A 24,530-nucleotide genomic window follows, 5' to 3' on the forward strand; every position below is an offset into this window, starting at 1 on the left:
CCGTCCTTGACTCCTTTTCAGATCACGATGATGACGATGATCGGGGTGTGGCTCCAAAGCCGGAGCCGGAGCCGGAGCCAGAGCCGGAGACGGAGTCGGATCTGGACTCGACGGACCTGGAGTCGGATACCCACCCCATGTGGGACCAGGAGCTGCGGCTCTTCACTGATAGCACAGAGGCTGCAGAGCCCGAGCCCTCCACCACGGCGGAGCCCGAGCCCGAGCCCTCCACCACAGCGGAGCCGGAGCCCGAGCCCTCCACCACAGCGGAGCCGGAGCCCGAGCCCTCCACCACAGCGGAGCCGGAGCCGGAGCCAACAGTCACCAGTGAGTCGGAGCCAACAGCCACAGCAGAGCCGGAGCTTTCTGTCACGGCAGAGCCGGAGCCAACAGCCACGGCAGGGCCGGAGCTTACTGCCACGGCAGAGCCGGAGCTTACTGCCACGGCAGAGCCGGAGCCAACAGGCAGGCCGGAGGACCGGACTCCGGAGCCCACGGCGGCCGCTCCGGAACCCGCCGGCACCGATGACGTCATCCAGGAGCTGTACGACCTGTTCGAGACCGTCGAGTCGGAGCTATCGTCGACAGCCGGTCCGGACGCCGAGTCCGCGACTGTGGCGGCCGGCTCCGAGCCGGCAGCCGGCGCTCCCGAGGAGAGCCCCGTCGCCTCTGACCCGGCCTTCGAGGGCCGCGGGCTCGACGCGGGCGAGCCGGGCGCCACTGGAGACCCCGAGCAGCCCTCGGCTGACGCGCCGACCCCGGTCCCGGCCGAGGTGCCGACGGACCCGACGGCTGCAGCGGCGGGAGAGGGCGCTGCCGCCGAGCCGAGCCCGGACTCCGTCCCCACCGCCGCCGAGCCGACCCCTGACCCCACTCCCACCGCCGCCGGGCCGACCCCTGACCCCACTCCCACCGCCGCCACTGACACTGAGGGCAGTGTCGACCCCGCCACTGAGGACGTCTCTGCGACACCGGAGCCGGCCACACAGCCTCCCGTGGTGGCCGTCAGAGCGGAGACAGCGCCGCCGACGGAGCTGCCGGCGGCGAGCCCCTCCGGCGGTCTGAGCGTGGTGGCCGGACCGGACCTGGGCCCGGCCCGGCCCGCGCCCGGCGACAGCGGCGACACCTTCGACATCGTGGTGTCAGAGACTGCGGCGGGCGGCGCTGCGGTCGGAGGGGACGAGATCGTCACCAGCGCGGCGCTGCCCGAGTGGGCGATCACCACCGAGACGCCGCCGGCGGCCGGGGGCGCGGCGCAGCCGGGCTCGGGAGCCGACAGCACGGTACGTGCCCCTTCTGACATGTACAAACACCGGGAGTCCCCAAATAAACAGTCAGGTAGTTAAATACATCTGTATGTATGTACAACACTGTGGTGGTTCCTTATATAAAGAGAAGGCTATTATATAGCGGGAAACTTTGATTTCATCGAATGTTTCACGTTCCGTCTAACGGTGCACACCTTGAGCCATTTGTGTTCAAAGCTCCGTAATGGTTGATGAGCCCGGAGTGCCCGGTGCCCCCTCCGTGTACCTCGGGCTGACATCCCCCCCCCTCTGCAGGACCTGTCTGGTCTGCTCTCGGGCGACTCGCTGGCCGCTCTCGCCCGGGACGACATGCTCGACCTGATGGAGAAGCCGCCGACGCCGGAGGGCAGGTCGCTGGACTCGGCGCCCCTGCTGCAGGTGCTCGGCGGACGGCGGGAGCAGCTTCTGGCCGGTAAGGGGAGCCCCGCCGGCGGCTGGCGGGAGCAGCTTCTGGCCGGTAAGGGGAGCCCCGCCGGCGGACGGCGGGAGCAGCTTCTGGCCGGTAAGGGGAGCCCCGACGGCGGACGGCGGGAGCAGCTTCTGGCCGGTAAGGGGAGACCCGACGGCGGCTGGCGGGAGCAGCTTCTGGCCGGTAAGGGGAGACCCGACGGCGGCTGGCGGGAGCAGCTTCTGGCCGGTAAGGGGAGACCCGACGGCGGCTGGCGGGAGCAGCTTCTGGCCGGTAAGGGGAGCCCCGCCGGCGGACGGCGGGAGCAGCTTCTGGCCGGTAAGGGGAGCCCCGCCGGCGGCTGGCGGGAGCAGCTTCTGGCCGGTAAGGGGAGCCCCGCCGGCGGCTGGCGGGAGCAGCTTCTGGCCGGTAAGGGGAGCCCCGCCGGCGGCTGGCGGGAGCAGCTTCTGGCCGGTAAGGAGAGCCCCGCCGGCGGACGGCGGGAGCAGCTTCTGGCCGGTAAGGGGAGCCCCGCCGGCGGCTGGCGGGGCGTCACCGGCCGTAGTTCAAGGCTGACCAGGGACTCCGAGGGGCGTGCTGCGACGGCGCCGGTCTGAGAGCTCAGCTGCTGAAGTAGACCGATCTCGTGTCCCGTGTGTCTGTTATCAGGCGTCTACCCAGGGCCGCTGTGGTGGAAATGTCTTCTCTATCTGCTACTGATACCCTGTAGTAGCTCATAATGACGAGGCTATTTTCTCCATCTTTCACACAGCACCCATCTCGTAAGCTAGTTCAACTGTTCCTCCTTAACCTCTCTCAAGTCTCAAGTCACCAAAAAGTTTTCTTTTTGCACTACGGCAAGCTTTCAAATGATGCGATAACCCCATGTGAAATTATTTGACTTAAAAGCAGACTGACATAGCCCATGGGCCATGACACATTTGTCAGGCAGGGATATCCATAAATAGAGATTCTACTTCTCGGGTTGTGCGTGCGCGCTGCGCGGCGCGAGCAGTGACTGACGCGCGGTGGGGCGGTCCGTTGCAGGCCGCTGCTCAGCAGACGAGTTCTCCTGCGCCGCCGGCGGCGACTGCGTGCCCGGCGCGGTGCGCTGTGACGGCGCCGCCGACTGCGGCGACGGCAGCGACGAGCTGCTCTGTCCGCGGCAGCAGTGTGTGGCCGCGCAGTACAGGTGAGCGGCCCGTACCACACTGTGGCCCGTATCACAGTGGGCGGTATCACACAGTGGAAGGTATCACAATGACGGATACACGATGGCCGGTATCACACATTGACCGATAACAGTGGCCAATATCACACAGTAACCGGTATCGCACAGTGACTGATATCACACGTTGACCGATACACAGTACCTGATACCCAGTGACCTATACATAGTCACAGTGACCGATGACACACTGACCGGTATCACAGTGACCGGTATCACAGTGACCGGTATCACAGTGGCCTATACACGGTGACAGGTATCACAGTGGCCTATACAGTATACACTGTGACCGGTATCACAGTCACCGATACACGGTGACCGATACACGGTGACCGATACACGGTGACCGCCCAGTATCACACTGACCTATACACGGTGACCGGTATCACAGTGGTCTAGCCCTATACACGGTGACCCGTATCACGGTGACCGATACACGGTGACCGATACACGGTGACCGCCCAGTATCACAGTGGCCTGTAGTGTATACGGTGACTGGTACCACAGTTCCGGATGCTTGCAACGATGAGTGAGATGACGCGTGAGTCCGTGCCGCGACAGGACGTCCTGAACATACCCTGTGGCCTCCAGAGTCCAGGCTAATTTATCCGAGCACTCCTGTAGCAAATAGGTACAGTCTCTTGCTGCAGGTCGCACATCGGTGCGGTGAATCCATCAAGCCCGACCGAGGAAGGGGATGCTAAATTTGAGAGTCACCGAACCAATTGACATCCTCATCCATTCCCAGGCTAATTGGTTCGGTGACTTTCAAATGATAGCAGGCCCTTCCTCGGTCGGGCTTGATGGATCCACCGCACCGATGAGCGTTGTACTTTCAAGAAAGACTGTGCCTACATTATAATATACATTATATACATTATATATACATTTATATATTCATTATATATACATTACATTATTGCCTACATTATAAGAAAGCACATAGCGAACCCATCCAAGCTGTCATGAATAACATTTGCGTTAAGTCTCAGTATGAGACGCCGGAAAACGGCTCGTCGCCGAGTGACGTGGCCCGCGCTCAATAAGCAGTATATGTACTGGGGATATATCCGGTGACTGGAATAGGCCCAGAACATGGCTGTGCTTTCGGTTACGTTCGGTCAAATCACTGGGCACCGGAGCTCGACACTTCAGTCGGCCCGTTGACACAGAACGGCTGCGGTGGGTAAAATTAATGCCACTATAATTTATGTTATATGAATATTTGCAACTGCTATTTGATTGAGCTCTGGCAATTTGGGTTTAGGTAGGTACGTACACTGAACAGTTGTACTCACGAACCTTAAGTTTGTACATCAACTCCATAAGCATTGTATTATACAGTACCTTTCTTTCTGACTATTTGTATCCAAAATTCATTTGACGACCAGTGTGGCAGCCATTTTGGAGCAGGTCAATGGACCTATCCACCACAAAGGTCGATGGTCACATTCTCAGAAGTTGGGAAGCGGCACCGGGGCCGCGCCAGCTACTCTTAGCCTGCTCCAAGTCCCAATTTCAATCTCATGCATTGTTTACGAGCCCCGTGTTCGTTCGAAGCGCCCTTTCTGGTGGTCCACTCCGGCCGTGGCTCTGGGCGGCGCGTAGTCGCCGTCTCGGGCGCCTGGGTCGGTCCGAGCCGCCCGCCGCGCCGCCCCGCTCCGAGCCGCCCCGGCCCCGCTCCGAGCCGCCCGGTCTGAGCCGCTCGCTGAGACGCCACACGGAGCGGCGCCGTCATCCCACAGGCCCAGCCGAGGATTTGACGGATCAGCGAACAATTCCGACCGGCCGCCGGCAGCCTGCACACGGATTTCACGCGGACCGCCGGAGGATCTGCGGCGAGAACTGCCGGCGCGATCCGCGGGGTCGGGGTACCGGATGATACAGGAAGGAGCACTATATGGCGCTGCGGTCTGCCCAAGGGCCCCCTTGAGACGGCCAGTAACTTATTGGACCACCGTTCACCGCCTGCGTCAGCCGGCTGCTGTCGTATATCGTGTCATCCCGCCGGGCCGCAGACCAGCGACACACAGACAATATCAGCCGCAGCGCGCGCTGCAGATGTAGACGGGAGCAGCAGCAACGCATAGGCAATATCAGTGGCAGCGGGGCATATACAGGAGCTGGGGCTGGCACAGATTTTTGAAAATTAGAAAATTGAATAGGATATGTAGAGGATTTCTCATACTGTAGGCCTAGTAATTAGCATTAAACGTTCAGTGCCAACAAATACGGATGGATTAAAGGGACCCTCCCACCTTAACATTAGATTTGCGTTGAGATAGCCAAAATGGGGTCCCTGGCTCACAATTACCGATTTCGGCACTCACAACATCGAGAAATGCCTTAAATCGGAAATATTGAATTTCAAAATTGCAGCATTTTGATTCAGAGGGGCTAATGCATAGGAATACCCCTCTGAATGTGTGACGTCAGCGCAGATATCTAACGATTTTTAAATGTTTGACTAAAACGTTTTGTAGCACGCGGTGTTATATGCTGCTTTGCGCGCAACAAGTGCCGCACTTTCAGCTGCCAAACTATTGCTTCCAAATAAAGTCGCTAGGAACAGCGGAGATCCCAAAAAGTAAACAAAAGTAAAAGTCTAATATCTTGAAAAGCGGTGAATATTTTTCGGTGAAATTTGGTAGATATTCGTTTTCGCTCTTTCTGAACCGAGCGACATCACTTTCATGCCAATTCATAAACTTTTTTGAAGGTGGGAGGGTCCCTTTAATGCACATCGGTAATTGTATTGCTGTTCGCACCACATCTCTCTGTCGATGGGGAGAGGGGCCGGAGAGAGGGCGGAGGGAGGAGAGAGGGCGGAGGGCGGCAGAGGTGAGGTGCCCGGCCCAGTCCATCAGGTACCACGTCGGGGCGCCATCGATCGCCGCCCGGCCTGCCCGGAGCCGTGTTGACGCCCGGCGCAGCCAGCGCTAACTGAATTAGCGATAATCACCGGGGAATAGAGCGCACCCCGTCCGCGCCGCGCCCCCCGCCTCAGCGACGACAAATACCCTGAGACGCTTTTTTCTGTATTAGCAATATTGACAAGGGTGTCAGCTATGTGCAATATGTATTGTGCATGCCTATTTGCAGATTCTCCTTCTCGTCGACTAAAAATTGCAAGGGATGAATGAAGGGATCTAGACGTGACTGTGTTCATTGGGTACGTTGGCGTTTTCGTCAAATACTATCTCAATTAACGGTAATGATGCATTTAATGTCCGTGGGTTAGGAATTGTTTATTCGTGCTCAACTTAGCAACATGGTTTGATGGATGAATGCCAACTTAATTTAAAATTCGATGAACAAATGTAGTGGGCAGCGGCCTTCCTTACTACTGACCCTTCAAGTGTTTTTCTCTCTCACTGGAGCTCGGACAGTTTCGGTGGAGCGAGCGGTTCTGCAGTATTTGCAGTATTTCTCGCTGGTAGATTGATTGGGCAGTGGTTAAGTCCCACAGCCATTCAGAGCTCCCTCCCTACAAATCTGATAAAGGAGTGCAGACTTCGTGGAATCTACAACTCCTACGGGTCAATCCGCGTGTGCCAGAACCATTTCCCACGTGAAATGACTTCACAATCCGGTCAGATGAGTTGGGTTCACGCCAAGACCTCGCAAATGAATTCCACTGAAAACGGCGGAAGCCTTTGGGGCGAGACGAGCGATGTTGTCCTTACTATACAGAAGCATGTGTATGTGTGTGTCGTTGTTAGTGCCCTCTGACCTTAGGGTACGGAGAGGGGTGGAAGCGTTATGGAAATGTCTATTCATGTGCATATGGTTTCGGACGTTTTCATATTTCCTTCGTCGACTTATGATAGTGAGATCACGTGTCGTAAACGATCTGACCTGAGGATAATAGATATTTAGGAAAATCCAACACGTATGTATACCTACCTAAGCCGTAGGGTCTTAGGAGTCCGTCAATTCCTTAGTTGAAATCTCCCTGCAAGAAATATTCCAGCATTGGCAGCTTGGCAAATCTACGACTTATTTAGACCGGTCAGAGGGAGGTGTACTGATGACGGCATAGGCAAGAATCAGGTGATCTGACAGCGCTGCCCCGGGGCGGACCGACCCCCGCACTGCCCCGGGGCCGGACCGACCCCCGCACTGCCCCGGGCCGGACTGACCCCCGCACTGTCGCCGGGGCCGGACCGACCAAGGCGCTGCCCCGGGGCGGACCGACCCCCGCACTGCCCCGGGGGCCGGACCGCCCCCCCCCGCACTGCCCCGGGGCGGACCGACCCGCCCCCGGGGTCAGCGCCGGTCAAACACGGCCCGGTCAGACTGCCCGCGGACGCCGCCTCTCCGATCGTTTGCCGCACGGGCCGATTGGTAAACATTGACCATCGCCCCGGGGTGCGCGGCTGTCCGCCCCAGGCTCGGCCGCGTGACGTCATAGGGCGCTGTGTGACGTCACAGAGTCTGACCGGCGCGCGTCCGCGAGTGGTGGGTCGACTCTGTCCGCCCCAGTGGCTCCGGCCGCTTCTTTCCGACGGTGTATACTGTATACTGTATGTATTGGGGCAGAATACTGGCTGGCTGGCTAGCGGCAGGACTGGGACGGCGGAGGGCGGAGGACTGAGAGTCTGGGACAGCTGGACTGGGACAGCTGACTGGGACGGCAGAACTGGGAAGGCGGACGGTGGAGGCCAAGGACACTGGTCGGGAGGAGGTCTTTCTTTCTCCCACCGTTTAGGATACGCTGCTCTAAACCAAAAGACGCCCAACCCTGGCATGTGGTTGAACTATTCCCAGTCCAATGTCCTCAAAGTGGCAATAAATAGCAAAACAAAAAGAAAATGAAAATTGAAAAGAACGATTGGAACACAAGCTGAAAACTTGTTTTGTGTGGCCAATAACCAGCACTTAGCGCGTTAATAACTAATGAGCAATCCGCTGTCGCGCAGAGTTCTGGAGGGTCACCGACACCGTCGTGGCTGGGCTGCCACAGCACTCCTGCGAGACGCGGGTCCGGCGGTGGGTCGGCTACTCACACTGATTGCCTGTCCAAGTTGGATCGTCCGTTATCGCAGCGATTAATGCAGCGAACTCCGGTGCCTAATTTAACCGGCATATCCCGGTCCCACGTGTTTTTTCTTTCTTTGAGCGACTCGACTAGTGCCTGCCTTCCGTGAGTTGTCCTTCGGGCGGTGGTTGTCAGAGAGTGGGCTCGTCTCCCGGCCGCGGCTCTGCTCGGTCCGTCATAGTGTTTCTCTGATCGTGGCGGCGTCTAGTGAGGACGTGCCCGGCATCTGGGCGCCGCGGAGCTGCGGGGCGCGCCGGCCGGACACGAGCGGCCAACTTTGGCGGCAACTGTCCACCCAGTGCGCGCCGCCGCTCTCAGAGGCAAACACGGCAATCAGGCCGAGAGCCCGGCCACTCTTGATGTCCCAATAAAGAGCCGGACCGAGTGGGATGGCCGCACCTGCCGGCCGTGCCGCCGCAGCGCGACCCACAGGTGGCTGGCGGGGCTGGGCGCGGACGGGCTCGGAGTCCCGGGGCTGAGCGCCGACGGGCTCGGAGTCCCGGGGCTGAGTGCGGACGGGCTCGGAGTCCCGGGGCTGAGCGCGGACGGCTCGGAGTCCCGGGGCTGAGCGCGGACGGCTCGGAGTCCCGGGGCTGAGCGCGGACGGCTCGGAGTCCCGGGGCTGAGCGCGGACGGCTCGGAGTCCCGGGTACAGGTAGCTGGCGGGGCTGAGCGCGGACAATTCCGCGCTTTTGCATGGCTGTGCTTCACGACAACATATGTGTGTTTATACATTGTTTCTTTGCAAAAATGAATCTCAGCGAGCTGAAAATATTTTTCACTATGGCGTCGCTAGTGTAACACCGTAAACAGTCTTCAACTAAGAAGACAGCCTTTAAATAATTGCTGGAATAATCCTCACGGCTTAAATCACCGCACTCAGCATTCCTAGTGGCTGTCTGCTGTGTGAGTCTGTGAATGTTCACATTTGAAGTGGTTCTTCAATCACGCTATGTGTGGCGTGGAAGACGTAAACGGCTGCTGTGGGGAAGTCGGCGGAGCTATTCCCCAGACGGCCGGCTCGTCTCGTATGTTGCTTTGGACTGCCGGTTTCTCCGAGGAGTGGCCGACATGGCTGCCGGCGCGGCGCCGCGCTGCATTCACGGGACTCTCCGGTGACGGGGGAGTGCCCGGAGCCGCTGTAATACGGGACTCTCCGGGTGACCGGGGGAGTGCCCGGAGCCGATGTTATACGGGACTCGCCGGGTGACCGGGGGAGTGCCCGGAGCCGTTATTATACGGGACTCTCCGGGTGACCGGGGGAGTGCCCGGAGCCGCTGTTATACGGGACTCGGAGTGCCCGGAGCCGCTGTAATACGGGACTCGCCGGGTGACGGGGGGAGTGCCCGGAGCCGCTGTAATACGGGACTCGCCGGGTGACCACGCTGGTCGTCACCGATGGCTGTCAGCTGTGTGCTTACTGTGTGGACTGTGGAACGGTTAGTGGACAAATAAAGGTCCGTGGCTCAGTGTCAATATACGAGCACCTCGCGGAGTCTGATTGAGCCCGAGCGTAACTATTGCTGTTAACCAGTCCATTACTGTATTTGGGAATCGAAAATTCAATGAACGCCAAACTCGTACAAAGCTGGATATCTTTTATGGTTTTGTCGATTCAATATTGCGCTGAAAGCACGCTGCCTCCTAAAATACACAAAGTATTTGTGCATACGTAACACCGTTGGACACACTGGGGCGCTCCACGACACGTTCTGACGGGGTGGGCGCTGAACGGGAGCCTGATCAGACGGCCACGATACCCATACCCATACCCATACCCATACCCATACCCATACCCATTCTCTTCCCTACACGAAGGCCTTCCCCGTCCGACCCGCGCCGCTGGCTCCGCTGACCGGCAGCGTTAGCTCCACTGACCGGCAGCCGCTGGCTCCGCTGACAGGCAGCCGCTGGCTCCGCTGATCGGCAGTTGTTGCCGCTGGCTCCACTGACCGTCTCTGGTACCGTTTTCAGATGCGCCGGCCCTGCTACTGTGTGTGTGGACATCAGCAGTCTGTGCGACGGCGTCCCGGACTGTCCTGAGCAGGAGGACGAACTCGACTGTCCAGTCACCGAGACAGTCACCGAGACAGTCACCGAGACCGGCACCGAGACCGGCCCTGAGTCTGTCACCGAGACCGTCACCGAGACCGGCACCGAGACCGGCCCTGAGTCTGTCACCGAGACCGTCACCGAGACCGCCGGTAAGAACGCGACTGTCCGTCACCGATAATTATGGTTGGAAAGTGACTGTTCCGTCACCGATACTGATCAGTAGAACGTGACTGTCCGTCACCGATACCGATAGAAGGTGACTGTCCGACGTCCGTCACCGATACTGATAGCACATGACTGTCCGTCACCGACACCGATAGTAACAATGCTTCCTTAAGTGTCGATGATATGTATCTACGGACTCTGTGATTGTCGTCGGTTAAATTGTAATGGGGATGAAGGTCTAACTAATCATTTAATAACGGGGGATAGCGCACTGTAGTCAATGTTGACAGACCGGATCATTCGCCATTGGCCCCGGCCGTCCAAGTACTGGGCCAGAGTGGCCGCCGGCTGTCCTGTCCTGTCCTGGGTTTTTATCCACCCCTCAGGTTTTTCGGAAATATCTTCGATACGGCTGAGTCTAGGATGCTGAAATTTTTTGACTTTTCTAGAACTAAACCGGGAACATACCTACCCTGAAAATTTAATACCTTTATCATACCTTCATCAGGGGCGGCTCCAAGGCATCGGGAATTGGGAGGTCCTATTCGTGAAGTGAGTCATTTGGGTGAAGATAACGATGCTGGTGCATTATAGCTGTAGGTATTCATTCTGCAGGTAGATCAACACTATTTTTAGGTATTACAGGTTCAAAGTGAACAAGAGATGGATCATAGGTGGTTCCAGGAAAAAAGAAAGGGAGGTCGATTTCACCTCCCAACTTCGGTACCCTGACGCCGCCTATGAATTACCAATTAACTTTTAGTCATTCGATCACACATTTTTTGTAACATCATAAGACCATTGCCTATCTATTGGTGATGCAGCAACGAGAAGCCCGAATTATTATGTAGTTGTGCCTCCCAAATACATTTAGCTGTAGGTATCCGCCTATGCTTTTTGAAATGCCCATTTTTATAAAAACATGTTGATTTCCAGTTCATTTTGCATGAATTGGCAGTAGATGCGTCAAAATTGGTTGAAAACATGGCCGTGGTGAGTAGTTAAAAAGTATCTAAAATTTGCAGTTTTTACCCCCTACTGCCCCCTATTTGCTCTTTTGGGATTTTCCTTTTTTCAAAATGAAGATCACGTTGAGGGGAATCGAAAACCGTTTGAATTTTGAAAATCAGCTAGTTAGATCTCGATTCTCGAGATATCAAGGTTGGTCCTAAACAACGCCCACCCCCTGCCACTAATAGGGGTAGCCAGGAGCCTGCCACTAAAAGGATTAATCTTATTCATGTCATGTCCTGTTCGGGGGCAGATAAGAGCCGGTAGCCGTCACTCTATGGCTCTGAAGCGCAGTGCCGCCGCCCAACTTTGACTTGGCGTCCATATCTGCAGCCCGAGCGGGCGGCACCGGTCCCACGCGCTGCTCTTCAGTAAACGTGCCCGGGCCGGTGAGCGAGCTCCCCAGAGCCGCCGGAAGCGCTCGATCACGGCGGCGGCCGATCACGACGTCCGAGACCGACGGGCGCCCCGGGCCGCCCCGCCGAGTAGCGGCCCGTAACGGGGCGCGCCGCGGCTCGCCACCGCCGCGCCATGCATCGCGACTCGAATCGGGGCGCGGCCGCGGCAGTCGTGACGCGGCACGGTGACCGTGACGCCCACGGGAGCCGTGAGGCTATGCGCTGAGAAGGGTCATCGCCGCACTGCCCGAAACGCGCCCTCAGTTTTAGTCCGTAAAGTGTGCCCAATGGTGGTTGAAGTGTGCCGGTTTGGAACGGTTAGATCATATCAATTTACCGGATTACCGGGCATCGGTTACCGGATTACCGGAAAAACACAGTATGAAGCTCTGATTGATACGCTATGAATTATAATGGAACTTGGAGGGGAGAAGTGAAGTTTTTGAAGAGCACCCGTAGGTAAATTGAAAGTGAAAATATCGACATAAATTGAGAAAATCGTTTCGAGGTTATAAGCAGTCAACCTGTGGGACGCCGGATCATTTTCGAGCCAGACCAGTGGGCGTTGGAGCGGCCGTCGTAAGCCAGCTGCCGCGGCGCCGGTTGAAGCGAATCCCCCGTTTGCGCTTATGACGCCGCCGAGCCGGGCTGACCTTCATGCGGCGACCCCGCCGCGCCGCAGGGCCGGCGCCTCTCAGCCCGCCAGTCAGCGAACGCCCGCAGGATGTGACACGACGTATAAATGACGTATAAATCAATAAGGCATTCAACCATGTGGACGTGAACGCCATAGCTCAATGTGCAACATACAAACAGCTGTCTGCCCTCCGGTCGTGATTTACGCCGCTATATTTATTGACTGAATTAAATTCACAATGAGACAGTGAGACACCAGCAAGATGCGCAATAACATAGAATTTCGCCTCCATTTGTAATTCGACTGAACCTAAGGAACACATGCAGGCGATCTGCCTCCGGTAACGGAAATGTTGAAAGTTGTTGATGCCTACTTTTGAAAGCTGGCCAATCAATCACTGCCTGTTTATAGAGGTGGTGAAATAAAACAAAACCAATGCATGCATTTCTTGTAATAATTCGTCTACAGTAAGAATATTTGGTGAGGAGTGGGCTGTGTCACCGCTCGCCGCCTCTCCACTCTTCCTCCTCCCTCCCTCTCCCTCTCCCTCTCCCTCTCCCTCTCCCTCTCCCTCTCCCTCTCCCTCTCCCTCTCCCTCTCCCTCTCCCTCCCTCCCTCTCCCTCTCCCTCCCTCCCTCTCCCTCTCCCTCTCCCTCTCCCTCTCCCTCCCTCCCTCCCTCTCCCTCTCCCTCTCCCTCCCTCCCTCCCTCTCCCTCTCCCTCTCCCTCTCCCTCTCCCTCTCCCTCTCCCTCTCCCTCTCCCTCTCCCTCTCCCTCTCCCTCTCCCTCCCTCTCCCTCTCCCTCCCTCCCTGCTCTCTCTCCGCAGCGCCTCGGGGCCGATCGGGGTCCGAGCTCGGATCGGACCATTGCCTCCGGGAGTCGGTTTGCCGTCGCCGCGCCGAGCACTCCGTGTAGCCGGCGCCGCGGTGCTCCGGCAGCCGCCATTCAGCCGTTTTTGCCGCGCGCTGCCGAGCTCTTCCAATTTCCCGGCCGCTCCATTCTCGGTCAGGCGGTGGCGCGACGCCAGTGCCACCTGTGGCTGACCCTGGGAGGCGGCCGGGCCGGGACTGCGAGCCGCTGCACACAGGGCCGATCGCCAGGTCTAGCACGACATGGGCAAAAAAATCGAACTTTGTGGATGTGCAATGAAACCTATACCAATTTGTTCAGAAATGATCATACTACACTGCTGTGGTCTTTGTTTTCCAAAACAATTGCTATTTCATGGCGAAAACTCAGCTTAAACACGAACTTCGGAATCGTTTGGACCGAACTCGTCCCCCGCACTCTTCGACAACGTATCTTTGATCCGCGAAAACAATCACAATTTGAGGAGGAATTCCACATTTATATACATCAAACGATAGCTCCGGGTCTGCAGAACACACATAACCACATCAAAATGGCGAACTCTTACTTGGTTATGATGTATTGGCACCGCAAAGATTTAAAGACGAAAATATAATTTCACATAATTGATGTCACACACAAATAGACTTTTAAAAAAAGTACCGCAGAGTACCGCTTCGAAAATCTCGCTACATGTCAATGATTCATTGCACTACAAGATCCAACAGTCATTTTCTGCGACTTTTTGCGACTTTGGATGTAGCAGCCAAACATCAACCCGCGCCGGACCGGTGCTCGGCGTCAAACGCGCCGGGCCGGGAGGTGTTGATTGAACACTCCCCTTCTAACTCGGCTCTTGGGCCACATAGCGATACGTAGTAAGTGGCATTCGAAAGAGCGCCCGAAATTCCAGATGGAGTAATTAGTCATTTCTAGGTCAGGTCAAAGGTCACGTCACCAGAGGTCATCAAAGGTAAAATGTTGCATTTTTCAACACTTATCGAAAACCGGCTCTTACCTCGGGGACCAATAGAGCTACATCGTCGCGGAAAAGTGCATTCAATTGCTCTTTTAGCGGTCTTTCTGAAATAAGCCCTCAGATTTGGCTTAACCCTCGCTCCTAGTGGTGTTTTTCCAGCCGCGAACGTATAGAAGGGGCCCGCCGTTTCGCCCTTCGACCCCCGCCGTTTCGCCCCTGATCGAGCTATAGAGCTTCGCAGAAAAGACGAGCGTGTTGCCCGTGACAAGAGGAAGCTGATGATACCCAATTGTAAGGTCCTAGGTCATCGGTTGACCTTCCAGGTCAGGTCAATGACCCAAAAGTCGGGAAAATCGGGACCTGTTAGAACGTCGTAAAGGGTGGCTGCTATGGGTTTTTTGGGTGCTGATCACGAATATAATATTATTTACGAGCATAGATGATGTCTTCATACATTAAGGCCAGGTCGGGTCAGGTCAGGTCAGGTCAACTAGTAAGGGTTTTGCCGGGTATTTGCAGTAGGTGGCAACCGCCTCTGACAGCTTTGTAACATGTTACGAATGCACCAAAACTACTTCGTAAATGTTCAAATGGTTGCTAGATTCGAATTCAGCTAAAAAACTAGCCTAGAAACATGTAAAACTCGAAAAAGTGAACCAAGGTCATCAAAGGTCAATGACCTTACCTGACCTTCTGGTGACCTTGACACCCACCCTAATGCATGGGAGCAACATAATATCCCATGTTTGAACGCTTTAAACCAAGAAAAGACTGCAAACCCGCGGCTAATGCGAGCCCACATACGCTGAATCGCGATTCCGGCCAAACATGGTCTCGAAAGAAGGTCACAGGTCAAAGATCATTAAGGTCAGGGTCATGAAATTTTCAAGTTAGCTGTAAAAGTAGTCGTCGCGAGGATACTGAAAGTTTCGTTGCGATCGGCCGCTTTTTACGCGAATTACTCGCGAAAAACCAAGGGTTCCGTTCGAAGATTCAGGCCCTGTCGCGCTAGAATGGCATATCGGCCCACTGTGCGCTGGCTGCGGCTGGAGACGGATGGTGCGTCTGCAGGTCGGCCGGTACCTGGCTGCAGCCGGCGCTAGGCGCCCGGCCGGCCCGCCCGGCCCGCTCCAGAATAGCTCCAGGCCCGCCGGGCCGCCGGGAGGAGAGGAGCGCCGCGGACTGGGGCTGACATGTCCTCCGATTATGACCGGCCGTGATGGACCGGCTCGCACGGACGGGGCATTCCACGTCAAATCAAACACCGAAATCCGTCATCCCCTTCGATTTTTCTGACGTTAGGCGGCACGGGCGGACATCGATAGCAGCGCCTCTATCGGTCACTAGGGAAAGCTGGGCTGTAGGCGACGATATACCGGCTGAGTTGTCACACGTTGAATAGGTTAATAGCCATCCGTCTTGTGAAAAAGTTGAACTTTTGCCTTTAATATTTCTACTGGCAATTTTAAAAGTGTCTTCCCATGGATTACAAAACCGTTTAGATTATTGTATTCACTTCAAGCCTTCCCTATTGTTCTTGATGATGCGGGAACTATTTCTAATTAGTGTTTCTAGCTTAGTAAAAGAACATACTGTGCAAACGATGAAAAAAGCATAAATGGAAGATTTTAAATGCAATTTTCTCTAACAATTAATGGTAAATTCTCTACATATCAAGGAAAAGGTGCATGCTATTTGATAATTTAAAGTTCTTGGGGCCAGTTGTTTTCTTCTTTTCTTACGTCGCCCCAATGGCCGCGAATACACTTGTGATAACGCCTATCGAAAATTTGTAGGTAGACTGGGCATGGTTCAAAACTGAGTTGCGTATAATATTTTCGAAATATGATAACGTATCGCTGAGATATAGGTCATCAAATATAGCGAAAAATGCCACGCATCAATTTTTTAAATGGCTATAACTCTGGTTCCTTTTCTGGTATCAAAATGATATTAACAGGGTCTTATAGGCCATTGATAAGGCTTTGATTTTTAATTATGAAATTAAATTGAAGTGACCTTGAAATGCATTTGACCTTTAATTAAAACAGAAAAATTTAAATAGCAAGAAACACGTCACCTTCGATTTGGGTAATTTTTACATATTATGTCCGTCACAATGTTCCTAACCATCTGTGAAAAAATTGGAGTGGGTCATTCATAACTTTCGCGGCAAACGCCGTTTTCATGCATCAACATCACGCAACCGCGCGTGACCTTGAAAGACAGAGTCAAGACATGCTTGCTTGTGTACACTTTCTGAAATGAATGATTGCTGATTAGTGATATCCCAAACTCTGCGAGAATGGAAATGCATAGTCATCGTAGTCAAGCATTCACGTTCCATAGTAAAAGTGTCTCAGGCAAACGGTATTTTGCGGTGAATTTTGGGCCGTGTGGAAATGCATCATGAAGTAAATTCAACAAAAACATTATCACGCAACGATATCTTCACGTCTTTTGATCTTCACTATACGAAAGAACATACATTTTTTTAGCATGTATGGGGAATTTCTAGTTAATCCAATAATAAATATGGCAGTTAGAGGCCTCAGCTAAGAGTAACATGTCGCCGGCTGAGGCGGGCTCGGCCGATGCGGGAAACGCAGCATTGCGGCAGCAATCACAATTTTGTGTTTACACGTTCATATTTCAATTGTTTACCAACTGATTTTCAAAATTCTTTCACCATAAGATTGCCTGTACATTTCTTAGTCTTCTCACAAAATTTGACGCGAATCGAACGTAATCAGCGGTAGGGAGCGCGATGTAAAGACGGAACCGTTCCGTTCCGTCCCGGCACAGTCTACAATTCAGGCGGCGCGTAGCGGTCGGCGCCGGCTGCCGAGTCGCCGCGTCGCTGCGGCGACAGAATGTTAACTTTACACCGCTATTACTAGAACAGTTGTGAACCGATTTTCTTATTGCTTGCACGATGAGATGTCCAATTCAATTCTTGACAGGTAGCCATAATTAATTTCGCATTCATCTTATGAGATATTGGCGAAAAAACAGGAGGGGTGGGCGAAATTCGCTCTTCCCCCTCCACTGCGCATGCTAACATACGTTTACATATGTGCAATTTTCTTCAAAACTTATGAATGGCCCACTCTAATTTTTTTCACAGGTTGTTAACCCGCGCCCCACTGGGGTCTGTGTATAACACGCCCTACTGGGGGGGGGGGGGGGCTATTCATAGCCCCCCCTCCTAACTCCGAAACTACTGGGCCGATCGTCAAAACTCAAACGGCGTCTGATAGCCCCGGAAAAACTGTCGAGCGAAACCTAATTTCATTGATCTGGAGGTCACCGATGACGTCACAGGTCAGGTCAAAGGAAAAATTATTAGCACTTTGGTTTGTTCACATTTTGGGCTCTGGCCGCCGTCTTACAAGTCAGATCAGGCTCATTTTTGGTTTCCACACTCGTGAACAGATGCTCTAGATACCTTGAGGGTACCAAACTTGTACTTTGATTTTCAGGTCAGGGTCAGCCGTCAGGTCATCACAGGTCACGAAAATATTGTATCATGCGTCGGTCACGTGACACATGTTTTATGGTCCATTTAGGCCATAGATTTCGAATTTGATGTCGTCTATGTCATTCGAGGTCATTTTGAGTCGAATTTAGCTTAGGTCAGGTCACTTTCAGGTCAAAAAAGGTCAAATTTTGAAGTTAAAATTTTTCAACAAAAAAGGTGTCTATTGGATGCAGTTGGAGCTCAGGAACACGATGGTGCCATTTATATAAGTGTTCGATGCCAAATACGTACTGAAAAATTGATTTGAAAAATTAATAATTGTGAATTTTTTGCAATAATGCGTACATCTTGGCCATTTTTGAATATATTTAGCTAAAACTTGCTAGAGTTAGTCATAATCATGCGTTCTGTCACATTTATTCCGGTTTTTTCGAAAAGTCAAAAACTTTTTGAAAAAAATATAAAAATATAAATTTTGAATATTATTATATAAAATTTTCGAAATTTTCAAAATTTTGAAAATCCGAGGTAGCAGTTTGATAGCGCGGTTAATTTTGAGTTCTTTCATGCAAAGAAATTGGATCTAGCTTAAAAACTGAGCTCTTGGGAGCGATTGCCGTGGTTCAATGTTTTGCGTCGAAATCGGACGAACATGACGTCACTCTGACGTCATTTCCGGCCGACCTATGGTAGCTACGAAGTTCAAATTTTGACACAAGGTGTCAAATTGATGCAGCCAAAGGTACTGAAAGTTTGGCGTCGATCCGTCAAGCGGTTTGGAAGTTATTGCAGAAAAACGGGAGGGGGGCTATAAATAGCCCCCCAGTGGGGCGCGGGTTAAGAATATGGTAGGCAATAAAATATATGAAAATGAGCCAAATCGAAGGTGACGTGTTTTTTTCTATTTCAATATTCGTGCTTAAGAACAGAGTTAAGCAAATTTCAAGGTCATATATTTAAGTAGGTGCAATTCTAAACAAATGCTTAAGAAATTACCTAAACAGTAAGGTTTATTTCATTCAAATCAAACAAGTACAACCAAAGTTATGATCGTTCAAAAATATAAAGATGCAACATTTTGTAAAAATTTGATGCCCTATCTTTAGAAGACCTGTGGTCAGAATGTGCAAAAAACATCAATGTAATGTCCGGGGCCACACAGGAACTCGCTCACAAATTTATAATAAAATCGCTGATGGTAAGGTGCAAAACAGCCGATTTTTGTTCGATTTGACGTGGAATGCCCCGGACGCCTCCTGTAGAGTGCCATAAATAAAGCCCAGTGCCACCCCAGGCGCCGCGGGTTAGATGTTACGACTAAGAAAATGCACCGGACGGGGAAATGTAACGCATGGAACAGTGCCGTTTTATAAGCTGAAGCACCAGAAGCACCTTAATTAAACCTAGAATGTAGCTATATTTGGTGTTGAAATTGACAGCACCATTGCACAACTACACATGTATTCCTTTTTATCACCTATCTCCTATGCTACACCCATCCCTTTTCGTCAGTGTCGAATAGCTCAGCCCCCAACTCGATGGTCGCGCCATTTTCATTTCCTTGCGTTTTTTGTACCGTTTTATAATAATAGAAACAAATTTTAGCAGCATTAACACTTATGTGAGATGTTCTCCATTCCATTTCTAATGCCACGTCGCTTTCTTTTGAATTAAAATTTTAAGTAGGTAGGTACTGACAATTGTTGATGAATTATGCCGACGAACAAATTACCATGGTCGATATTCGTTTTTTTTTCTTAAATGTCAGCGAATTTTCATCTGAAGGCATCGACTGCGCCCTTCGCGGAACCCAGCTAAATGGTAAAATGCCACTGGGTTCACGCTTCAGCTGGCTGAGAATTCGAGGGCACCTCCAAGCAGATGGCCTTTCTGTTAAGTGAATCGACCAATCGAGCGAATCTTGTAAGCTCTGTAAATCTAAGCGAAGCTTGTAAGCTCTGACACAAATCAGAGCAGAGATAAAATACGCACTGCTGCTCACGTCGTGAAACTTTGACTACAACATCAATTTAACATCATTCACGTAGCTACAACACGGAAGGGAGGAACTTGACTGGCAATATCTTAAAATTAGAGACTTCAGCCTCAGTCTCTTTAAGCAGAGTCGAGTGCCTCAACAGAGCTCGTTGTCCCAATAATTCGACACTTTCAGTGCCGATTGATGAAGTCCATGCTGGAACGAGAGCAACTATTTCGCCTCCAGGCAGGCGGGCTGCTTCGTAATGACCGTTGACACGCCAGTAGAGCACTTCACGGATAGACTTTTTAGGATCCGGCCCGGCCCATATCCGGCAAGTCATATCCAGATCCGCCCATTATCCGCCTTTCTTTGAATATCAGAATCCGGCCCACCCATGGCCCGTATTGCAGCCAAACTTCCAAAAAATATCCGTAATAATCCGTTTCACCAATAACTGGTTTCACCCAAAACTGGACTAACAAATTCAATCTAACGGACCAGACAGCCATACATCTCACAGACCATCATGGTTCCAAAAACCATGCTTATAAACCTAAACCACATGAAAATCACCACATTGGTAAACTAGGTATCATCCTGCCGCTTAACACATTAGGTTAATTTTTAACACCATTGATATCCTCGCTCTTTATAACTAGAAGATCTGACCGTGAGACAAGACAGTCGGATAACCTAGATCTGGTTGCTCCGCGAACAGATTTTATGAAATATTCACTGTCATATCATGGCTCTAAATTGTGGAATAGTTTGCCCACTAGAATGAGGAATGCCTCAAAATTTGAACTGAAAAAGTACCTCCTAGCAAAAGCAAACACTGACAACTGATGATCGTTTCACCCAATGTATGCGAATGTACTCGTATGTGCCCTGCAGTGTACAGTCTGTCTTAAAAGTACCGCGCAAAGTGACGGTGGATCCATCGAGCCTGACTGAGGAAGGGCGTGCTAAATTTGGGTCACCGAAGCAATTGACATCCTCGTCCATTCCTTAGGTCAATTGGTCGGTGACTTTCAAATTAAAACAGACCCTTTCTCGGTCAGGCTTGATGGATCCACCGCCACTTTGCGCGGTACTTTTAAGACAGACTGTACAGTTAAACGTACCAACCATCACTGTTTACCGCATGTGAATTGGCAATGTTCCACTGTAACGCCCACCCGATGATCGTGGTTAGTGGAATAAACGATATAATAATAATAATAATAATAACTTCAATGTTGAATGTTAAAATTTTGATCCGTTTTGATCCGGGTTCAACCTTCAATTCCCAAATCCGGCCCGCCCATATCCGTTCTTTTTTAACAAATTTAGAATCCAATCCTATCCGGTCCGCGGATTTATCCGTGGATAACGGATTTATCCGGCCCATGAAGTGCTCTACACGCCAGGCATTCAGAGTATACATATAAGCGATATAAAATCCCCATCCACTTTTTCCTTATATCCATATTTCAGTCCAGATATGTAGTTTGCAGTCTTGTTTCTTGTGTTGGTGCTGTTAATTATCTTGTCAGCACGACTCTTTAATATTTTTGCATTGTTTCAATATAAGGTGTTGTTACAAAAAGTACACCAGCTCATAGTTTAGTAGATTAGCCGTCCAATTAGCAGGCTGACGTTGCCGTTCTGTTTTCAGTGCCTACAGAAGTGGCCACCCTGGGCGACGCTGCCAGTTCAGCGGTGGCCCCGGAACCGGCTGTCCCCGCCACCGAGCAGACCGTCGTCCCCGCCACAGACGAGCAGACGGCGCACGCCACAGACGAGCCCGCACCCGCCACAGACGAGCAGACGGCGCCCGCCACAGACGAGCAGACGGCGCCCGCCACAGACGAGCAGTCCGCGCCCGCCACCTCCACTGAGGAGACAGCCCCTGCGACCGAGGAGGTTTCCACTACCGCGCCGGAGGCCGGACCCGCCACGGAAGAGACGGTTCCAACTGCCGATGAGGCCGTTCCTGCCATCGAGGAGATCGTTCCTACCACAGTTGAAACAGTACCTGTCAACGAGGACCCGGTTCCAGCCACGGAGGTGACCGCTCCCGCTGCCGGGGAGGCGGCTCCCGCTGCCGGGGAGGCGGCGGCCCCCGTCACTGAGGAGACCGCCGCCCCGCCGGCCGTGGCCGAGCAGTGTCCGCTGGGCGAGCTGCGCTGTCTGGGCGGCCTGTGCATCTCACTGGACCAGGTGTGTGACGGCCGCGCACAGTGTCCGGACGGCGCCGACGAGCTCAACTGCCGCGAGTGAGGCGCCGCGGCCGGCGTCAGCTCACAGCCAGTGAGCGGCGATCGGGAAGGGGGCCTCGGCGAAACGACTCACAGTGCGCCTCTCCTGGTCATTCGGTGCCGGCCGGAGCTGCGCCGCCGCCGGACCGGGAGCGGGGGTGCGCTCCGTCTGACACCCTGCGCCGCCGCCGGACCGGGAGCGGGGGTGCGCTCTGTCCGATACCCTGCGCCGCCGCCGGACCGGGAGCGGGGGTGGGCTCTGACACCCTGCGCCGCGCCGGACCGGGAGCGGGGGTGGGCTCTGTCCGACACCCGGAGCTGCGCCGCCGCCGGACTGGGAGCGGGGATGGGCTCCGTCTGAGAGCGGGGGTGCGCTCTGTCCGACACCCGGCTGCTGCGCCGCTACCTACTGAGCGCCGCGTGAGCTGGCTCACTGAGGGGAGCTCGCTCCTCTCATAGGAGGAGACCAGGGACGGCAGTGTGTCTGATGTGCATGTGTGCGGCATGTGGCTGGAATGGTTGGAGAGATAGATCTAAGCCGATGTCGGCCAGAGAAGGATTGTGTTCACCGCCGGCGCCGGCCGGCCGCGAGTGCTTGGCGATCACTGTCGGCTGTCACCAGTAGTGACGCTGGTGAGTGACATTGGTGACCTCGGTGTCCGTGGGATGACGAACAGCTGTCTCCACTGAGTGGGTCTGTCACCAGTGGTAGACTCTGCAGTGTTAGTGTTGTCGGACGAGGTCTGTGTTAGACACGGTCTGTGTCAGACGCGGTCTGCTGTCGGGTGCCGGACGCGGTCTGTATCGGATGCAGTCTGTTGTCGCACGCGGGCTCTGCTCGGTTGGTTCGGCAGTTGATAATCGAGTGGTAACCGAGGTGAGCGGCTCGCTCTCGAGTGGATAGCCAGACTAGTCGGCTAGACTCGGTGTCCGCCGCTCCACTCGGTGTCCGCCGCTCCAGTCTGTGTCCGCGGATCCAGTCTGTGTCCGCGGATCCACTCGGTGTCCGCGGCTCCAATCTGTGTCCGCGGCTCCAGTCTGTGACCTGACTCCAGTCAGTGTCCGTGCGGCGTCTGATAGGTATTCCGTCCCGGAGCGCGAGTCGCCTCGTAAGACCGACGCAGTCAAGTTAAATGGTCCGGAACTGCCGCACTGAGACAAAGAACTGAGGAGCTGTGCTGTGATGTCAGTGTAGATGTCTGTCGTTGCACTGTTTGACAGAGGCGTACAGCAGCGTAGCCATTGTGTTGCGGTTTTCGATAGTGTTTACTGGTGCTAGCGTCATCTAGCAAAGAACGTCGTTTTGTTCTACCATTGGGACCACAACTCGTTTGAGGTGGTGTGAAGGATATCATGTTTATCATGGTTTGCTCTTATATTAAATTCATGCTTGTTCATCGGTGTTTAATACATTTCGTAGAACAATGTAGTTCGGGTGCTTATAACAGCGTAATATATCGTCGGCCAGATATCATGCCCGAAGCTCGTCAGACCGAACAAGCCGCTTCCTCGGACCACCACTGAGTGCCAGTCATTACCGTGGTAGAGAACAGATAGGACGGACAGGGAGGACGGGGGGAGGGAGACGGGCAGAGGGAACGGGCAGAGGGAGACGGACAGAGGGAGACGGACAGAGAAACGGGCAGAGGGAGACGGACAGAGGGAACGGGCAGAGGGAATGGGCAGAGGGGCAGACAGAGGGGATGAACCGTGGGACGGGGACGGACAGCGGGAACGGAGTGCGGATAGCGGGGCAGATAGCAGGGCAGACAGCGGGGCGGACAGCGTGGACAGCGGGGACGAACAGGGACAGGGACGGGGACGGTAAAGAGCAGCGGGATGGACTTGATGCCATATTTTCCGCCAGCCAAACGACTTCAGTGCACTTCTAGAACGCTGACAGAGCGTGAGTAACGACACATATTGAATTGCTATTTCTATAAGTCTGACATGAAATTGGACAAGAACACACTCGCTTACAATGCATGCGTCGAAAAAGACGGCGACTCAGCTCTAAAAACTCACCATTGACCAGAAATAGATAGTGGTCCACCTGGCCAGCATTGTCGACTGAAGTGTCAACAAGGACTCCAATCCATGGTCACTGGCGGATCCAGGCTTGCGTTTTGGGGGGGGGGGGCAACTCATGCAGGAGCCAAACCTAGGGTACCCCCAAATCCTGTTTTCTCATCGGATTTAGGCCACTTATTTTTCGTCACAGCCCTGACACTATGAATTTTTTTTTAACTAAAAAGAAAAATATATAAATGGTAGCCCACCCGACCCATGCCTTTATATTACTTTGTAAACACTTACCATTGTTTTTATCGACCAGTTAAAGGGACCCTCCCACCTTAACATTAGATTTGAGCTGAGATAGCCAAAATGGGGTCCCTGGCTCACAATTACCGGTTTCGGCACGCACTCACAACATCGAGAAATGCCTTAAATCGGAAATATTGAATTTCAAAATTGCAGCATTTTGATTCAGAGGGGCTAATGCTTTTGGATACCCCTCTGAATGTGTGACGTCAGCGGAGATCTAATGATTTTTTAATATTTTACTAAAACGTTTGGTAGCATGCGGTGGTATAGGCTGCTTTGCGCGCAACAAATGCCGCACTTTCAAATAAAGTCGCTAGGAACAGCAGCGGATATCCCAAAAAGAAAACAAAAATAAAAGTCTAATCTCTTGAAAACCGGTGAATATTTTTCGATAAAATTTGGTAGATATTCGTTTTCGCCCTTTCTGAACCTAGCGACATCACTT

At 53.2% G+C, this 24,530-nt stretch overlaps 1 protein-coding gene across 1 annotated transcript in view; it reads left to right on the forward strand.

Moving 5' to 3' along the window:
• LOC122377586 (SCO-spondin-like) overlaps positions 1–23,189 on the forward strand; it is a 52,506-nt gene extending 29,317 nt beyond the window's left edge. The window contains exons 5-9 of the mRNA XM_043357791.1: positions 22–1,283; positions 1,563–1,719; positions 2,743–2,887; positions 9,939–10,168; positions 21,178–23,189. Coding sequence (XP_043213726.1) covers positions 22–1,283; positions 1,563–1,719; positions 2,743–2,887; positions 9,939–10,168; positions 21,178–21,782 — 2,399 coding nt within the window. The 3' untranslated portion in view covers positions 21,783–23,189. The remainder of the gene's footprint in view (positions 1–21; positions 1,284–1,562; positions 1,720–2,742; positions 2,888–9,938; positions 10,169–21,177) is intronic.
• Positions 23,190–24,530: the final 1,341 nt, after the last annotated feature.

This window comes from Amphibalanus amphitrite, unplaced genomic scaffold (genome assembly GCF_019059575.1).
Source record: "Amphibalanus amphitrite isolate SeventyFive unplaced genomic scaffold, NRLGWU_Aamphi_draft 000006F_arrow, whole genome shotgun sequence".
Taxonomy (NCBI): domain Eukaryota; kingdom Metazoa; phylum Arthropoda; class Thecostraca; order Balanomorpha; family Balanidae; genus Amphibalanus; species Amphibalanus amphitrite.